Source organism: Notolepis coatsorum (assembly GCF_963971535.1).
Source record: "Notolepis coatsorum genome assembly, chromosome: 1".
Classification (NCBI taxonomy): Eukaryota; Metazoa; Chordata; class Actinopteri; order Aulopiformes; family Paralepididae; genus Notolepis; species Notolepis coatsorum.
The window spans coordinates 26651746-26672249 of record NC_140165.1 but is presented as its reverse complement, the minus strand read 5'-3'; the positions used below and the strand labels follow the sequence as shown (position 1 = coordinate 26672249).

At 43.6% G+C, this 20504-nt stretch overlaps 1 protein-coding gene across 2 annotated transcripts in view; it reads left to right on the top strand.

The window, feature by feature from the left end:
• cyp27a2 (cytochrome P450 family 27 subfamily A member 2) overlaps positions 1 to 20504 on the top strand; it is a 69669-nt gene that overhangs the window by 38257 nt on the left and 10908 nt on the right. Inside the window, exons 4-6 of one of the 2 annotated variants that reach the window (XM_084317227.1) lie at positions 3208 to 3405; positions 7611 to 7774; positions 12358 to 12524. In XM_084317227.1, the coding sequence (XP_084173353.1) occupies positions 3208 to 3405; positions 7611 to 7774; positions 12358 to 12524 (529 nt within the window). The remainder of the gene's footprint in view (positions 1 to 3207; positions 3406 to 7610; positions 7775 to 12357; positions 12525 to 20504) is intronic. The other variant, XM_084317228.1, reaches the window with a different exon arrangement.

Below are 20504 nucleotides of genomic sequence, written 5' to 3'. Positions count from 1 at the left end.
ACACATAAAAATACCACCCCAGCTACAGCCCCCCCCCCTTCTACTCTAAACCCTAACCCACCCGTCCTACTATAAGTTCCTCTATACCCACTCTCCAATCCCCACCCTATGCCCCACCCACTGAGGATGGTCATCTTCCTATCACTTCCCACTAGAGACATGGATCAATAAGACGCTTCCCACTCCCACCCCCCTCTAGTTAAACCCCTGAGTAAACCCCCACTAGTCCAATAAACACAAATAATAATAAAAATTAAATTCAATAAAGATATCGGTCGAAAACCACCTGAGCACTGGCCCTAACATAAGACAACCATAATGGTAAAAATAGCCATTATTAAATAATAACTCCACATCAACCTGCAACCATCTATTTCCGAATCTGCGCTTCAACGTCGCAATGTTATGGCCCAAATGGGTACAGGAAAATTCAAAACAAAATTAAATTAAAGCATCCCAGCCGATAGTCTAAGGCAGGATCGGGTCACAGGTTAATTGTGCAAAATTGTGTGAACAATGTCAATTAAACAATGACAAAAATAAGAAAGGGAAAAAAGGGGTTATGGTTAAAGTGCACCCCTGAAGCAGTCCCTCTGATCAGGCACAACGGCTGACATGACATAACCTATGTAAGAATCGACAATAATAGGAAAAGGAAAAAGAGGGTTATGGCTAAAGTGCAAGCAAAGTTAAACTTGACCCAGCCTTTTATCACATATTTATGTATATTCGTTCGAGAGCCAACATGAACCTTGGCCCTAACATGACAGCTATCATGGAAAAATTAGCCATTATTATATAATTACTCAGCATCAACCTGTAACCATCTACCCTGGAGTCTGCATATTAATGTATCAACGTTATAGCATAAGTGCCTCACGGAAAATTCAAAACAAAATTAAGGCGAGTCAGTAGTTAGTCCAAGGTAGAACCGGATCACATTTAAATTGCTCATTCAAATGCCATTAAAACATATAGGAAAATTCAATACAAAATTAAATTAAAGCATCCCAGCCGATAGTCCAAGGCAGGTTCGGGTCACAGGTTAATTGCTCATTCAATTGCCCTTAAAACAGCGACACTAATTATTATACAATTACTCAGCATCAACCTGTAACCATCTACCCTGGAGTCTGCATATTAATGTATCAACGTTATAGCATAAGTGCCTCACGGAAAATTCAAAACAAAATTAAGGCGAGTCAGTAGTTAGTCCAAGGTAGAACCGGATCACATTTAAATCGCGCATATAGATGACATAAAAACAGCGACAATAGGAAAGAAAAAAAAAAAGGAAGAGAGGGTAATGGTTAGAGTGCAAGCCATATAACCATATAGCCATTAAGTGCAAGCCATACCCGACCCAACCTGTTATCAAATATTGTTTATGCATATTCAACCGACCTTGGCATCTACTTTGGATCACCAAAGCTCAAAACAACCTGGATATAAAAATAAAAAGCATACCAGAAGTTAGTTAGGGACTCGGTCACTCTTGAACTGTGCAAACCAATGTCCCTTTGAACAGCAACAGCAACCAAAATACGTAACCATTAACGAATGTCTCAGCGCAGACCATAGTCGAAGCCCGCTGGCTAGCCCGAGGCTAGCGCGTAAGCTAGTGACGAATCCGGATAGCACGTTAGCCTACTATGTACATTGTTCAGCTAGCTCGTTAGCTTCCAAAGAGGCGATACACAAGTACGACCATGAGGTCAGCTTTAGCAAGTAACAGAAGTCATTGGGAAGCCCCGCTAGTTGGATGGGCAGAGGACAGTTAGCATGTCTGGGCATGACAGCAAGTGTTTGTGAATAGTCGACCTAATCAATGTATATAGGCCCAAACCGCCAAGTCACTCACCCTCCATAGATATCAAGCAACAGACTCGGGTGTCTTCGCGAGATATTCCTTCGCTTTAGCCAACGACCAAAACAAACGCTGACCACCGACCTTCTCCAACACAGATAGTTTCGCGGGAGCGAATAACGTGGGCCTTAGGCCTAGTCTCCATAGCTTAGTCAGGACCACCTTGTACTCGGCTCTCTGAGCTTGAACCTCCGGTGTAAAGTCCTCGAAAATGGCCACTTTGTGATCGCCAAACCTCAGAGTACCCCTTCTGGTACGAGCCGACCGCATGATGATTTCTCTCTGTTGGAGTCTGTTCAGCTTGACTATGATGGGCCTCGGTTCTTTGTTCACGCCGGGAGAAAACTTGCCCGCTCTATAGGCCGACTCACAGATAGGAGGCGAGGGGAGGACGTCCGTCCCTAGTATCTTCTGCAGCAGTTCGGGCATGGTCTCAGAGAGACGGCCTTCACCGCTGGTCTCCGGTACTCCAACAATCCTGACGTTGTGGCGTCTATCCCGGGACTGCATCTCCTCCATCGCCGACTGTAGTTTGTTGACTTCAGCCTGCCTAGCCAGCAGGGCGGATTCAAGACCCGCCATCTTCTCACATTGTGATGATACCTCCGTCGTTAGCATGGCTAGTTCGTTAGCATTAGCCGATGAGGCAGCGTGAATCGTCTCCATCTTGTCTGTCAGCGGGACTACCGCCAGCCGTATTTCTTCTGATATCTCACGACGGAGGCTGATACAGAAATCCGCCAGCACTTGCTTCTGTGCTTCAGCGATGCGTGCCTCAGAGTCTGCGTGTACTTTCTTCTGTGCTTCAGCGATGCGTGTCTCAGAGTCTGCGTGTAGCTTGGTCATGACCAAGAGCACAGCTTCGCTTAACTCCCCGACAGCGGGAGACGGTACGGCCATGCTCGGCGGTGTCGGTGTCGTGCCTAATTCTTTCATGGCTCTGGTTTCCACCCCCGCCATCGTAGAAAGTCGAAAAAAGTTGATGAATGTATACTAAACACGACGACCTAGCAAACAGATAAAAAACAAATAAAAATAAAATAAAGACTAATGGGGAGAAACGTATATTCAGCACGGTAGAAGGGAGCTCATGTGAAAACACGTCTACTCCATGATCGCTCAGCTCCGCCCCCCCCCGGTACAGTACATATTTTAAACATCTTCTACTGCAGATAATCATAGAAAAATGGCTTGGTGTTGCAAGCTCATACAAACGTAGACCGAATGGCATGCAGGACAAGCTAAATGTGGTTGTCAAGGTGTCGCCAAGGTAGGCGCTGCTTGGGATTGGTCAATTTGGAGCAGTGTTCCCACTTTAACTCTCTCTGTGTTCCACGCAGGTATCTCCACCATCTTATTTGAGACCAGACTAGGGTGCCTGGAGGAGGAGATCCCCACAGACACCCTGCGCTTCATCTCCGCTGTCGATGACATGCTGACCTTGTCGGAGACCGTGCTCTTCTTACCTCGCTGGAGCCGCAGTGTGTTTCCCTTCTGGAAGCGCTTCGTTCAGGCCTGGGACGACCTCTACGATGTAGGTAGGCTGGAAAGAGTTGGAACTAGCTTTTTGTTTTTTTACTGTTTACATTTTCCGTATTTCAGTATTGTTGGTAGTATTTTCTGACGTTTTCTTTGTGGCTTTATCCAAATATTTCAGGAATTGTGTGTGTGGGGGAGGGCCGGAGTGGGTGCTAATAGACCGCAGAAGTGATATTCCACTACTAATTATTTAACCGCCCCCTGGTTAAATAATTTCACCTACCAGATTAGACATAATACACAGACATAATTAATGGCTCCTACAGTTTGTATGATATTTAGGCCCCGTTTAGACGGAAACGCTAGCAGGTGAATCCGCAAAAATATTTTTTCAGATGTGCCTTTCGTTTATACGGAAACAGCGTTTTTACGGGGTGAAACCGTAAAAAAGTGAGACCACCTTCCAGGGTGGAATTTCTAGAAACGGTAAACCTTTGCGCTCTCGTCTAAACTGTCAAACCGCATAAAACGATGACGAAAGGGTTGTCAAGGCTCTCGTCGCGCCTACTGCTTACATCACAGGCATGCGCCAGTAGCCTAGAAGCGTAAACAAAGCATGTCTGATTCTATCCATGGCGATCACCTGAAGGCTACATTAGCAGTACTTTTAAATACACAAGAATCTGTCCCGCGGCTATCACAACTATTATGACTGGACCCCCACTGTCTGTGAGTGACTCTGCTTTGGTCCAATCACACCCCACCCACACTCTGCGAATCAGAGGCAGAGTAGGGCGGGTCTTCACAGCACGTCATGTGACATATGCGCCAATCGTGTGACAGCGGGGCTCCGTTGTCTCGAGTTGTTACAGCCTCGTCTGCACGGAGAATTCCACCCCAAAACGCTCGTCTAAACGCAAAATTAAAAGTGAAACCGCAAGACGACTTTTGCGGTTTCTGTTCAGACTTCCATCCCAAAACGCTCGTCTAAACGTAGCCTTAGACTTGGTCCTCAAAATGTATCAAAGTGAATGAGAAGCCTGACACCTGGAAGGAATGGTGGTGTTGACAGCAGACGACAGGGACAGCAGTGGTTGCTAGCATACTTGTAGATGACATGGAGGTACCGTACGACTGCTGATTTTTGACAAGTTCTACTAAAGTGAAATATCCCTTTTAATGCTGAAATGAGGAAGTTCTACACTTTATTTATGAATACATTTCCCAAGAAGGAGTCACCAGTCACCTTTGAGTATAAACAACTAACCGGCGCTGGCCAGGTTAGTTTATTTTCAGTTGGAAATACTTTTGGTTAGCACTACGCTAGGCTCTAGCAGATGGTTAGCATGACGTTGGCTAGCTACTTAGCTATGATATGTGTGACACTGTAACATGGCTGCAGTTTCATATCAGTCTCCATTGTAAAGTATAATGCCTTATCTCCACTAGCCAGGGTTTAGCCATGCTGTGGCCTGTCTGACACACAGTGAGTGTCTCCATTGTCTTTAGAACCTTGCCAAACCTGGCTGGTGTGGGATATTTCATCCAAATTGTGAAATATTCCTCACGTATAAATTGTCAAATAGTCCAGTCGGGCTTTCACCCAAATTGACTCGTATATCTGACTATATTCAGTATCCAAATTGTTGTGGTTATCAATAATGAAAGGTAGAAACATCTTTCAACGGTTTATTCAAATAAGTGAATTAGGGATGTCCCGATCCGATTTTCAGAAGATCGGGATAAAAAAAAGAAAACAAACATGACCATGTTCACGTCTTAAACTCATACTGAGGCCTTAGTTTTGGTTTTAAATTGCATATCATCATTCATTTATTTATTGTCACACAGAGCAGAAGAATTTTGCCAAAACAAACGCATTTCCTTTGATTTAATTATACATCAAATGATTTATGTCAAGAATGAGGGACATCCACTAGTTGCAGAACTTGCAGTCACCTGATTTTTACAGACGATGGCGCCATTGCTCTCATGAAGCAGCAGGTTGGAGGCAGAGTTTTTAGATTACTCCGGTTGCAATGCCTCGCTTGAATGAAGTTAACTTTTCACCTGGATAACGTCAACATTCAGGGTGAATGTAATGTGAGCCACCGGCGCTCGAGCCACCTCGAGCCCCTCGAGGGACTATTGAGGCAACAGTCTCGCTTCCCCAGTTTCTGACAAAAATGCGTCAAATTGGTTACTAATGGCAAGGCGCTCGCCACTAACGCAGGAGATGCTGGGTTCGAGCCCAGCTCTCTGCGTTGCTACTGGCGTGGCTGGTTGTTCATACTAACACAATTGGCAGTGTTAGGGGTGGGGATTGGACGTTGTGGACAGCGACTCCTACAGGTTGGTTGGTGCGCCTGTACAGCAGAATCAGGAAGTATCGGGGGCAGCATGAGCCTCCCACGCGTTACTCCTTGCCACTGAGAGATTGCGCTGTTCAGGTGAAAAGATGCGACAGCTGCCTCCTCGTGTACCGGAGGGGACACGTGATGCAAGGCTTGGTCCTCACTGCAGCCGACCAGTGGGAGGCATAGTCTAGCAACGTTCGAGACAGGGGAGGGGAGAATTGAAGGAAGAATTGGCGAGGCGAAATTGGGATGGGAGAAAAATAGAAAAAAAAAAAAAAAAAAAAAAAATATATATATATATATATACATTTAATTTTTTTTATCGGTTACTAATGTGAAAGATCGGATCGGGAAAGATCGGTATCGGTAGATACTCAAAATCACATGATCGGGATCGGATTGGGATAAAAAAAATGTGATCGGGACATCCCTAAAGTGAATCAAACAATTTACAGACAGGAGACGTTGCAAGGAAATTGAACATTGCAAGGGCAGACATTCTACATTCTGCCAAGAGCAGGTAGAATCAAGCTTCTTTCATGTCATCACTGAGCCAATGACGTTGCTTCTTCAGAATAGAATCGGAAACAAGACTGACACGAGACCAAATAAAGAAATAGGTATCGGCCACATAGTTGGATTACAGCTAAACTCAACACAGACTCTCATCTGTTGTGTGGAATTTGAAGGCATTCCCTGTGTGCACACATAGAATACAGAGCCAACACAGTAAGATAGATATGTTCGATTTATAGATATGGATATTCTTATTATTAGCAAAAGAAACTGCTAGATCCTGACACTGGACCCTGGATGTTAGTTTGTGTGTGTGATAATAATATATATATATTTTTTTAAACTTTATTTTTTTAGCGTTTATCGCTTTTCTGGTCAAGCATGACCGACAGAAACAGGTTGAAATGGGATGTAGAGCAGGGGAAGACACTCTGAGAAAATACGGCGGGTCCGGGAATCGAACTCGTGTACCCCAGATCCGTGACGAGCACGGTTTTCCCCGACGCAGAAATAGCGCCGAGATATGCGGTGAGCTACGGGAGCTCCCCAATAATAATATTTTTTATTGAATTCTTTAATATATATATATTTTTTCTTTTCTTTTTATAATAATTTTTTTAATCGATATTTATTGATAATTTTGTCCCGATTTATCGATTCTTCCAAATGGCATATCGTCTCAGCTTGTACAGAGAAGAGTTCAACCTCATTGACTTTGCATTGGTTTGTGGCCAACAAGCCGGAGCTAGAATGAGGAAACGGCATGGATTGTGCAAGAAGCAATAGGGTTCCAAAACTAAGAAGTATTCCCTTTAAGACTATAAACATCATGCGCACATTCAATCATATATTTTTCAATCGTATATATTTAGATTCTAGTGTTTATTGGAACCCTATTTATTGTAATGTTTATACAACTGATTTATATAGAGGGCATACAGACCCTCATCTGCACCTTTGATTACACTGTCTACTTGCTCATTATGCGTGTATTCAGAGTTAATTATATTGTTTACACTGCCTATTTAAACTTTTCTACTGTACTATAATTTTATTTCCTGTATTTATGTCTTCTACTATTACCATACCTGTACTTCCCCTCCCCCATGCTGCTATGATGCCTGACTTCCCCCAAGGGGATCAATAAAGGAATATCTTATGTGTGTGTGTGTGTGTGTGTGTGTGCGCGTTGCATGCTTATCTTCTGTAGTGCTTTCAGCCATGCACTTTTGTTGTTATGTATACTCTTGTGTTTTTGTGTGATGTACTGTATATTTAATTTTATTAGCTTGGCCAGGTCTCCCTTGCAAAAGAGATCTCGTATCTCAATGGGACCTCCTGGTTACATAAGGATAAATAAAATAAAAAGAATAACGCATGTCTGTGCGCAGCCCGTCGCCTCATCGACCGGAAGGTGGCGCAGATGGAGGCGCAGGTGTGCAGGGGCCAGCCAGTGGAGGGGATGTACCTGACCTACCTACTGTCCTCTGACAAGCTGTCCCTGGGGGAAGTCTACATCAGCATCACAGAGCTCCTCCTGGGAGGCGTGGACACGGTGAGAGAGGGGGCGCTGAGAACCCAAGTAAAAAAGTATACTTTTTATGTATTCAGAAGATGTACTAAAGTTATGTTCAATTTAAACCACTTAAGTTGTACTTCAGATGTACTTATATATATATATTATGAATATAGTACACTTTTAATACATTTACTAAAGTACAACTTAAGTTTGGTAAACATCATCTGGTGGACTTGTTCGACCTCATTCACTAACATTCCCGTAAGTTTCCTCGTAAATAACCTCATAGGAAGTTCGTAAGAGAAAACCTACAAACCCGGAGTCATGAATGCGTGGAGAGGTGCTCTTAAGTTGCCAAAATGGTAGCATCTGCGAACTCCTTGAATGAAGTACATCACTCATTCTTAAACTGGAAGCACGGCCTCTTACACCTGAATTTGCATACAGACATGCTCTGCCAGCTCCTTATAAGGCGAAGGACCATGTGCAAAACTGATTCAACAACTCCTTATACTGGAAGCGAGAGGCTCAGCATTGCATCTGTGTATTCAACAGGTAGTGCGGAAGCGATTTGCACAACTGATCAAAATTAGATACGATTTAAATGTATTGTCATCATACAGCACAAGTACAGTACAACGAAAATAAGTTTGGCATCTAACCAGAATACAAATGTAACAGTAAAGTGCAATAGTAACATACAATGCACAGGTGATTAAACTGGGTATAACTGTGACTGTAGGCATGACTGTAAATGTAAAACGTAATTTTTAATGAGACAAACATTGTCGTATTTATTATTATTTTAATTATTTAATTCCGAGGATGTCTGTAGAATCGACGTGAATGCAATCACCATGATTTCTCCCAAATAAAGCCCATAAGAACACGGTGCACACCAGTCTGTTCGACTTACGACTGCTCTTCCGCGCTCGTAAATCCTGCTCTTAGCTATGAGCGAATCCCAGAGAAGAAACCGTTAGTGCATGCCAGTGGCGGCTGGTGAATTCTTCTCCAGGGGGGGGCGCTATACCAAACATTTTGCAAACATGTACCGAGGTATCACAATGTCACACACACACACACACACGCGTGCACGCATTGGCGAAACCACACACTGGGTAGCCTACTGTGTACGTCAGAGCTTCGGCGAAACCACAAGGTATGAATATTTAAGTAGGTAGAGGGGCGCCCTCGTGGCGCATACCATAGTGCCTCGCGCACCTACGCGGTCGACCCAGGTTCGATCCCAGCTCCCGTCGTTATTTGTCGCATGTCCTCCCCACCTCTCCTCCCGTACGCCCTCTCCTCTGTCGGTCCTGTAAAAAAGCTGTAAAAATGCTAAAAAATAATATAAAAAAAAAAAAAAGTAGGTAGAGTACAACTATCACCATTGCCATCAATCAATATATGATCACAGTCAATGCAGCCACGTTTCCAATAGCGCCTACACAAACATGCACGCCCAGGTCTCTCTCTCTCTCTCTCTCTCTCTCTCTCGCTCTCTCTCGCTCTCTCTCGCTCTCTCTCTCTCCCACACGCGCGCTCGTATTCAGATCCGTACAATAATAATCACAGATGTATATCTTGTCATTTGAAACAAGTTACCATTATATTGTCCCAGGTGATTATGCCCCCCGCGGCGAAATTAATTAGTATCCCCCTCTATCTCTCTCTTTCTCTCTCTCTCACACACACACACACAGCATGACGTGGAATCCCAGCTATCGTTACACAAATTTGAACTGCAAATGATCAGACCTAGTAGTATGCAGTGTTGGGCAAGTTACTTTAAAAAAGTAACTAGTTACAGTTATGATGAATTGAAAATGGGGGACCCTGATGTAAACAAGACGAAAGTCTTTCTCTGGTCTGCATCCCCTTAACAATTGTATGTATTGAGATGTACTGTACTGTACCCATTCTGCAATCTGTTAATAAACTTTTCAATCAATTCAATCAATCAAACTAGTTACTTCTTCCAAAAAGTTACTAAATTACTTACTCAGTTACAAATTATAAAAGTAACTAGTTAATTCAGAAAGTAACTATTAAGTTACTTTCAAGTAAAATTTTGCTCAAATGTGACCCGACCTCCACCCCTCTTTAACGGAACATAAAATACATGTGCATGTTCAATTATTTATGATAAATCTGAATATTATAATGAAATGGGCACTTAATACAATACATTATTAACATAAACAATGTACACAAATCTAAACTATTTTAATGTTGCTGTGGGACAAAGTGAGACTAGCCTCCAATCAAATGCCATGTATGTATATTATTATAATTACTATGTTTATATAGTGAATCGATACAAATTAAATACCACAATAGATGTTTTGGAATTTTGATATTTATTCAACAGGCCACAACTGGGAAAATTTGTATTGTGCTTTTTAAGCACTATACCACAAATAAATAACAAATTAACTTTGTAGTGCAAATAAAACTTCAGACAATTGGTAGATACTGTACTACTACTGACCTCAGTAGCCCTAAAGCTTAATATCTTATTATCAGCAGCCCTAAAGCTTATGGACAGGATATGCTGTGCTGCTCTGGTGGACTTGTTGTCTTTATGGACAGGCTATGCTGTGCTACTTTTCGCAATCTGCAGCGATGGTTTTGGTAACTGGTCTATTTTCTCTGCGAGCCATGAGCAAATCGGACATATACCAGATAAGAAAAAAACATCAAAACTGGATAAGCAAACACGTTATTAAGGTTTTAATATGTCAATTGTATGAAGTGAAGAGACGATGAGTAGGATGTGCTTTAAATCTGTTTGGTTTGTCAAATACATTTTATGGTTCAACACCATTTTTATGTTGTATTTTTAAATTGTTATTTATTTATATTATTATTATTACATTATATTGTTATTGTTATTTTATATGTAAATGCAGTCCATTTGTGGTGAGGAAAGGAGGAGGTGTACATCCCACGGATGAAAGGGCCGCGCTCTACTTCAATGTAACTGTATTTCCATTCCAGAGAGCCGACACTTACAATGTATGTTGCCTAAGGGCTTGTGTCCACATTGTGTTTTTTTCTGGGTGCCAAATATGTTTTTTCAAAGCGCTCCGCTTTTTTTGTCCGGTCACTCCGAGCATTTCTTGTTGAAAACCTCTGAACTTTTCTGAAAGACGCTGGTGTCTCACTGTCGCTCCTTTTCAGACGACCAATCATATCTGAAGAATCGTGTCGCACGTCCTCTATGCTCGACGGCTGTCTGATTGTGTGGTGACAGCGGGAACATCACCAAACTTGCGGTTCTAGACAGTAAAATAACAAATAGATAACGTTATTCCAAAGCAACAATGCTAGTCTGTCACACAACGGTGGTTAGGTGGTTGGTGATCACTACGATGTTGCCATAGATGCAAAACCCACGCTCTGCATTTAGTTTTTCTCCCCAGCACGCTTTTCTACCAGTAAAAAATGCTGTATGGTCACAAGCCCTACGGCTCTGCTAAATAAAGATGTATGTTGTTTTTGAGGCGTTCCTTGTGTCTGGTGTAAGTTTTTTGGAATCTTTTCTCGGCATTCTATTTTGGAATCCATATCTTTCAATGACAAACTCATAATTCAACCTTGTGCGTGAGATTATACACCTAAAAGGGTTTAGATAGACATATCCTGTAGTCTTGGAGGCTCGATGACTGCCGATGATAACATCCATCTTGTTATATCTCGCAGGCACAAAATATGCATGTACAAACGCAGACCTGGTATGCATACCACAAACACACGTAGTCAAACACACACACACAAGCATGCATGTCCTGTCAGACTACATTCCCAGGTGTGTTGCTTGGGCTTGTCTTTGTTTCTATATATCTTCAGCGCTCCTCTGTTGAAATGTGCTTGAGCGAGCGAGAGAGCACACTCCAGTCCAGTGCAAACGCATGTGTTATCTGAGCACAACCCATTCTTATCATTTCTTTAGTACTGTGCGTCACTCAGTAAGACCTTTGTCCTGATTAGTGTGGCGGGTGCTAATGATTACAGATGATTAGGGATGGGTACTGAATCCGGTACTTTTAAGGGTATCGACCGAATCACGTCGGTACTACCGAGTACCGATTCACGTGAGATCCGCCGATGCCACATTTCGGTAATGCAAACATTTATGATGTCAACGTTTTGTTTACCGCAAAACGAAACCCATGAAGTGTGCAGCATGTTTACGTCAACGTTCACACGCACAATACACACTTACCTAGTATTTAACTTGATTCAACAACAACAAAGCAGTCGGGGCAATGGCAAGCTGAAAACGGTCGCAAGTGTGGTTATACTTTACAAAGCTAGATGCAATATTATATATTACTGTATATATATATATATTAACAAATTGTTCTAAATAAATAATAATGATAATAAATCATTTGAAGTTTGGATATTTTTTTTTACAAGTGAGGTAGGTAGATAACATTTTTAGACACTAAAGTGCAGAAAAAAGGTACTGGCGGGTACCGGTATCGGTTCAAATGTGAACGGTACCCAACCCTACAGATGATGTCAATGATGCGTTGCATTGACCACACTTCATGTGATTCCGTTTGTCTGTCTCCATCCATCAACGTCCACCCCCCATCCCATAACAGACGTCGAACACCTTGTCATGGACAATGTACCACCTAGCCCAGGAGGCGGACGTCCAGGAGCGTCTGTTCCAGGAGGTGACGTCCGTGTGTCCCGGCAGACAACAGCCCACCTCAGACGACCTGGTTAAGATGCCCTACCTGAAGGCTGTCATCAAGGAGACCCTACGGTAGGACTGCTAGGGATGATGTCGAGGCGGGTAAACCCCACGGTATGACTGGGAGGGTTGATGTAGGACTGGGAGGGTTGATGTAGGACTGGTAGAGATGATGTAGGACTAGTAGGGATGATGTAGGACTAGTAGGGATGATGTAGGACTGGTAGGGATGATGTAGGACTGGTAGGGATGATGTAGGACTGGTAGGGATGATGTAGGACTGGTAGCGATGATGTAGGACTAGTAGGGATGATGTAGGACTGGTAGGGATGATGTAGGACTGGTAGGGATGATGTAGAGGGAGGTAAACCCCATGGTAGGACTGCTAGGGATGATGTAGGACTGGTAGGGATGATGTAGGACTAGTAGGGATGATGTAGGACTGCTAGGGATGATGTAGGACTGGTAGGGATGATGTAGGACTAGTAGGGATGATGTAGGACTGCTAGGGATGATGTAGGACTGGTAGGGATGATGTAGGACTAGTAGGGATGATGTAGGACTGCTAGGGTGGTAAACCCCACCTAAACTCACTTTACTTGCCTTTTTGGGTAAGTATAGTTTACCTTTTTATTTATTTATTTTTGCTTTTTTAAGCTGATGTACAGTCAATCTTCATGACTGAATTTATTGATTATAGCAAGTGGTATCATCAGACTGGTGCGAGTGAAATTTTTTTTTGAGGAAGTCAAATAAAACAGGCTTTTTAATTTTTATTTAAGTCCTTTTTATTGGTCAGGTATGGCGACAGATTTGTACAAATACAGGCTGGTCTCTATTAGTAGCCAGGTCTAAATTAATTGTTTATGCGGTTACCACAGGTGCAATCATAAGGCAATGCTGAACTTGCCCGCATACAAATACCTACAGACACCATCTACCAGACACCTGCACAACACATACATAGTGATAATCCACGATTTAACACTTGCTAGTGCATAATGTTAACTACAAAAATACAGTGGGCCTGCATGACAAATGTAATTTTACTCACCATTTAGTTACTTCACCTAGAGCTGAAGGCCACACCTGTATACTGAGTGAAACTTCCTGAGAATAACGTTATTCCATTTCTCTCAACGCTTGCATTGGTTTTGAAATCACGATTTTAGCTTCCCACGATCATAAAAACAAGATAATTGCGATAAAACTATTATTGTACCGCATCCTGTGTTGCTCTCATTTAGTTGTGTTGTAAATGCAGCGCACCCTTCCTTCACAGCGGTGTGATCATGATAATCATGATGATAATTTTTGCCATAGTTGAGCAGCCCTAGAGCATGCTGCCCTGGCGTTCAGTGATTAAGCAAATATAAGCCAGGGCTAATCATTTAAATTATACGGTATTCTGAAAATTTGAAATGTTCTGACATTACTTTTTTTTAACCCCTGCATTACTGGGTAGAGCTGCACGACATTTGAAGAAAATTGTATGCTACTGCTTGGGATTTTCTTCCTGTAAATAATAATGGAGGATTTTCATTGATTCGTAGGCCAGGAATGTGAGATGCAAAGACGTGAGCAAAAGGAGGCTTAGAAATAGTGCCAAGAAATACATAAATGAAACAAAGAGTAGTATAATGCAATCAAGTATTAATTATGTACTGTAGCTGCATGCCAGTTACCCAGCAGCTTTACTGGTCCATCTTCATAAACATGGACACACAGTGTCATAGATTGAACTGGTTTTAGACAAAGTGCCATGCCTGTAAGTAGCTACTATGGGGCAGAGTGGCTAAGTGTGAATGACTGACTGACTGAGTGACATTGCCAGTCATAGAGGTGCTTTGCAACAAATTATTTTTTATTAATACTATTTTTTTTTTGTGATCCACTTTTTCTCCTTATTTTTCTATTTTTCTCCCATCCCAATTTCGAGTTTCCAATTCTCAAGGATAGAAGCCTTGCATCACGTGTCCCCTCCGGTACATGAGGAGGCAGCCTGTCACATCTTTTCACCTGCCAGCGAGGACTCTCAGTGGCGAGGAGTAACACGTGGGAGGCTCACACTACCCCCGCTACTTCCTGTCTCTGCTGTGCAGGCGTCCCCCAACCGACCTGTAGGAGTCGCTGTCCACAACGTCCAAATCCCCACCCATCGACTTCCACCCTCTAACTCTGCCAATAAGTTAGTATGACGGCTGGCCCAAGCCGGAGGCAATGCTGACACCCGAATTCGAGACCGGAGTCTCTTGCATTGGTGACGAGCGCAATCTCCGCTGCGCCACCCAGCCGCCTATTTGTATTTAATAATCTAAAAATAAAACTGAAGGCACAGAATGTATCCTACTGTAAAAGAACACACTCAATGGTTACGTTTTGAAGGCTAGGGATTCTGCATACCTCCATAATACTACAGAAAGCTGGACACTGAAACTTCAAGGAGCATTCAAACAAGGATGCATTTCACCTGACTTTTGGTCGACCAATAAGGCACTTTTTAAATGATCGGTATTGAACAATATTAAACGTTTTTTATGCTATAGCGAAAATTTTCATTCCATATGAAATTATAGATTACAAGGAATCCGTTGATACAAATCTCTTTATGGTACCTTGTCTGGGAGGCGCTAAATGGGGTTCACAGATATGTTGGATATTTATATCCAAAGTTTAGCATATTTTGTCTAACTCTGTGTTTATTTAAACAAAATGTTGTATACCAGCTATGCAAGCTAGCAATTATAGCTAACATCAGTTAACTTAAAAGGTATAGTTTGAATTTTTGCACATTAACCTGTTAAGCCCTAGCCCTATTTTCTGAAAATCCGCCTAAAAATACATACATAAGTAAATGGAAGATTGCGCCACTTCTACATGGTCCATTTGCATGTTACTAGGCTTGAGTACATTGTGATGAAACAAAGGAGAATATAAATTATGATTTTTCTTTGCATCTTTGACAGTAAATAACACCATGCTAAAAATGACCAGACATGAAAAACTGCCACTGAGCTCGTTCAATACCTTCTTGAGATCATGTGTACAAAAAATCTTAAGGAAATTAATAAAGGGAAGATTATTAAACGGAAGGTTTTGTAGATACAGTACTGAATTCTGCCATCCGGACACATACAATTTGAAATATTATTATAGAATATAGAATAGCAGGCCTATAAATGACCTTATTATAGCCATGTTGCACATCTATGGATCGGGCCAAATCTACTCATTCCAATGACAGAGGTAAATTTGGATTTAGTATCACCAGGCGTGCAGGAAGAACCGATAATTAAATCTACTGTAAATACAGTCAGCTTTTTATTCTTGCGACAGGTCCGCCATTTTGAATCGGATTTCAACACAGATGGTTGCTAAATGTTCACAGAAGGTAGACAAACTAACTGTGCTCCAATCTATGCCAATAACGTTCAGTTTTGTGGTATATAATCCCGGGAAATAAGAGAAATAAAAAATAATAATCCGGAAGTAATTTGCTTGCAGGAAGCTGGAAATCGCTAGCAAATGTAGTTTTTCGAAATTTCAACGCTCATTGAGAGCTCTGGATGCGCTCTGGATGCGCTCTTCTCATATGACTACAGCAAAATGGCCGCTCTCGTTTATTTCCGGTCGAAATACGCTAGTTTATGAACACAATTCCTGAACTGATATTTCATTAACACTATGATCGCCGGGGACGAGTTAAGACGCCATTCCTAGCCATGCTCATTCTGCCGAAGACGCCGTAACTCGTCTTTGATGTCAATATTTCAAAAATCTGTGATCGAAATCATATTTCCCCTCCGGAGCCCTGAGACACACTGAAAAGCTCCACTCAACTCTCTAGCGGTTCAAGAGTGCCATCTGGTGGCCGATTGGCAGATCGCCAACCGGAAATGAGCCTTTGACCCGGAAGTGCTCATCCATATGTGGTCCGGGCACTCGCTATCGTTAGAGAGACTCCGTCTTGATACAGTGAACATCGATCGGTGCAAATAACTCGAAAAAACAACATGATTTGGACGTATATACTATTATACAACCTGGAAATGGATCGGGCATTTCTCCATCCCATAATAGAAAAAATTCTGTTCCACGCTCATCTGCCAGCGGCGCGAGGAAGCCACAGTAAGATTAATGTTGCTACACCCTGAACAATACATATAGGACATTGAATGGGCCATAATAATGGCAATTTAGCAATATAATTTAAAAAGTTATAGCCCTGCAAAGAAGGGGAACTTCTCCATAGACAAATAGAGCTGGCGAGGGATGGTAAATTATGAATTTAACCCCCGGCGATCAAAGTGTTAATAACACTTTAACCTATTGGTAAACAAACATATTGCTGAAAATATACACTATGACTGCTGTTGTGACATGGTTAGGGTGTTAACTCTTGGATACATTTGGAAAAAAAACGCTAGTTTGATTCATACACTCTGTAGAGATAGATTTATGACGTGATCTCATCTGCGGTCCACCGGCGGACCGCTCGGGTAGAAGAGGTTTTTAAGTTGTATGAAATACTTGCCAGTAGTGTAGTCGATGCAAAGCTGTTACTTAGCTTAGCTTACTTACAGAGTTCTGTGGTCAGAGTTGTAGAGAGGGGTGGACCGTAAAGCAAGTAAAACATTTTTGTAACTGAGGGGTACAATTCCCTGACTGTATTGATAAGTATGGTATTATTAAACCACTACCGCTTGTACTTTAACTTCTGGCCATCCAGTACATGATATAGATATGATGAACACTTTCCCACCTGATGAAACGAAGTCCACACAAATGTATAAATCGAATATTTTATATAGCAAAGGGTATATACAACGTTCACTTAATGACATTTATGATTTGAAATGCACTTGTAAGGCAAATGAGTATTCGTAGGTAAATCAACATTGAATGTCCAATCTCTGGTTACGCAGGGAGCAAGTATACAACCTGGTTCTTTAGGGAACTATAGCAATGGTACTTAAATGATTATAGCTGGATACACTAAAGGGGGGGTCCCGCTGGTTGTAAGACAGTAGGGGGGGGGTTAGGAGAGCCGCTGGCGGTATCCCATCTGGCCGACGATTTCTTGGGAGAATTCAGAGTGCTGAACACGGTGCCCACAGAACCTCGGTCCGCAGATGAATACAGCTGGGCCCTCTGGTGGACGGTAGCTGCCGGTCCACAACGAAGAGACGTGAGGCGACCTCACTCGGGGTAGAGCGCCGTCTCACCTGGACTCCTCTCGGGGGGTAGTTCCAACACTCAGCAGTGTTGGCCGTTATCCATGGAATAATCAAAGCACCCAAAGCACGTAGATAATCCAAGCCGTGGAAGGCTCGCCGTTGTCCGGGTAAAGTAATCCAATGTACAGGTCCACTCGTCCTGGCCCGGAGCTCCTCGGATGCAAGCACCACACGTGGTCTGCCCAGCCTGGTTAAGACTCCAGATAACGTCAGGAACGATGGGGGTACTGCTCACTTTATAACTCTAACCGAACGATGCACCATACATAATAGACTATTATTAACTTAATAGAAATACGTCCCACTCGACGGTATAGTGCCAAACTATGACAATTCAACTATTAATCCACACGATGTCTCAATGCCTATTCTGAGGCCAAGTAGGCCTTACTGCACCACACGTGCGTCGTGGGTGAGGCTTCGCGTCTGTTACTAGGTTGGAGGGTAAAGGACTAATGGACTAAAAGAAAGCTCTACTTTACTTGCGCCATATATATATGCGCTGTGAACAAATAGTACCATTCGTATTTCGCCAGACGTATTCCTACGCGGAACCGGGCTTGTAACGACATGTTCGTCGGCACGATTGAACTTGAACCAAGGGGCTTGGCTGCTGGCGCCAGGTTCTCGTCCAATGGTAGAATGAAACTATTATGGGCTGTTAGTAGACTAAAGGGATATTCAGTGTATATTGTACAAGGAATATACAGGGGATATCAAACGATATACAAATACTATTAAATATATATCCATAAATAAATATATATATTCGGTTTAATCTGATCCTTCACAACAGCCGCCCCCTAATTAGTCCCACCTAATTAGCTAAACAGAGACAGATTAACCGCACTGTCTACCACTCAAGGTCCGCTGTAAGGGTCAGTCAACTCACAAAGTCATGGGGTCATGGTCGTCATCGATAGTGTCTGGGAGTCTGGGCAGTTCTATTAGCCTCGCCACGGGTTGTGTGTAAGTTCGCCCTTGGACGAGCACTTCAGCTGCTCGGACCTTGCCATCGGCACCGGTGATCACTTTGCTTACGCGGCCAGCCGGCCACATAGCTCTGGGTAGTGACTGGTCGATAATCATGACGACTGTTCCTTCTGTCAAATTGTCTCTCTCTTTTACCCACTTCTGGCGGGTCTGTAGAGACGGTAGGTAGTGGAGTAGAAAGCTGTTCCAAAACTTGTCAGCTAGTACTTGACTGTACCTCCACATTCTTCGGCCGTTCGCTTCTTCAGGCCTGTACATTGTCTGGGGTAGCGCGGGGTCTAGCCGCCCCATCAAGAGTGTGTTGGGGGTGACTGGGTCGACATCTGCTACATCACTGGAGACGTAGCCGAGGGGCTTGGAGTTCAATACTCCCTCGATCTCCGTGAGGACTGTCATTAGGACTTCCTCCGCCACAGTCTGGGCCCCAAGCACGGCGTACAGGGCTGTCTTTATAGAACGTACTTCTCGTTCCCAGGTTCCACCGAAGTGGGGTGCGTTCGGGGGATTAAACTGGAAGTCAATCTGGGATGGAGCGAGGTGGGTCTTAAGTTCTGGGCCCATAGCTTGGAAGCTCTCTCTCAGCTCTCTTTCTCCGCCTTTGAAGTTTGTCCCGTGATCAGACAACAATGTAGACGGTTTTCCTTTCCGTGATGTGAATCTTCGGAAGGCCATAAGGAATGAGTCTGTGCTCATGGTTGAAAGGAGTTCGATATGTATCGCTCTGGTGGTCATGCATTTGAATACAATACCCCACCGCTTCTCGGTTCCTCTTCCTTTCTTTATATACAACGGGCCAAAACAGTCCATGCCTGTGGAGTGGAATGGCTTGTCGCCGAGTCGGAGGCGACAGGGAGGTGGGTCAGCCATCCGGGGTATGCTGGGCTGCGCGCGGCACTTTCGGCAGTCTAGACAGGTTCGCTGGAAGCGTCGCACCGCTTCTCTTCCTTGAAGTATCCAATAGCGACGTCTGATCTCTGCGAAGACTCTCTCTGCTCCTGCGTGGTGTACATCCTCGTCATATTTCTTTATGATCAGCTCTGTGACCTTGTGTCGGCTGTTCAAGACTATCGGGTACTTAGCGTCATCCGGTAGATCGGGGGCTCTCCGCAGACGACCACCCACTCTGATGAGATTATGGGCGTCGCTCTCGGGTGCCAGGTGGAGCAGTCTGCTGTCTGATGGGACGGGCTTTCCTCCCTGTAGACAGTCTAGCTCATCGGGGAACGAGTCTCTCTGGGCTCGTTGTAGTAGAAGAAGCTCTGCTTCTTCGTAGTCAGCTGCTGAAATGTCAGTGGTGGACTGAATCTCTGGGTGGCGCCACAGGAATGTCTTTAGCTGCGCACTCTGTAGGGTAATGCAGTCATCTATGTTGGGGTCTGTGGAGGCGACTGTGCTCAGTCCACAGAACATAGGTTTCTTGTTCTCAGCCTCCTCTTTACTTGCTTCCCGTGAGGTGGGCGTAGGCCACTCTTCTTCCGGGAGCTTGAGGAATTCTGGTCCGTCACTGTAGATGTTGCGACGGGTGAGGTCATCCAGGGACATTCCCCGGGTGATGACGTCAGCTGGGTTGTGTTTGGTGTCCACATACCGCCAGCTCGCTGCTTCTGTTAACTCTTGAATCTCTGTGACTCTGACTCCCACGAAGACCTTGTATCTGCATGAATCAGACTTGATCCATGTGAGTACTGTCGTGGAATCTGACCACAAGATTGTTCTGTGCACCGGAATGGTGAGTTCACGTTGGATTAACGTGGCTAGATGCGCTCCTGCTAGGGCTGCGCAGAGCTCTAGACGCGGGATAGATTGTTGCTTTCGTGGGGCT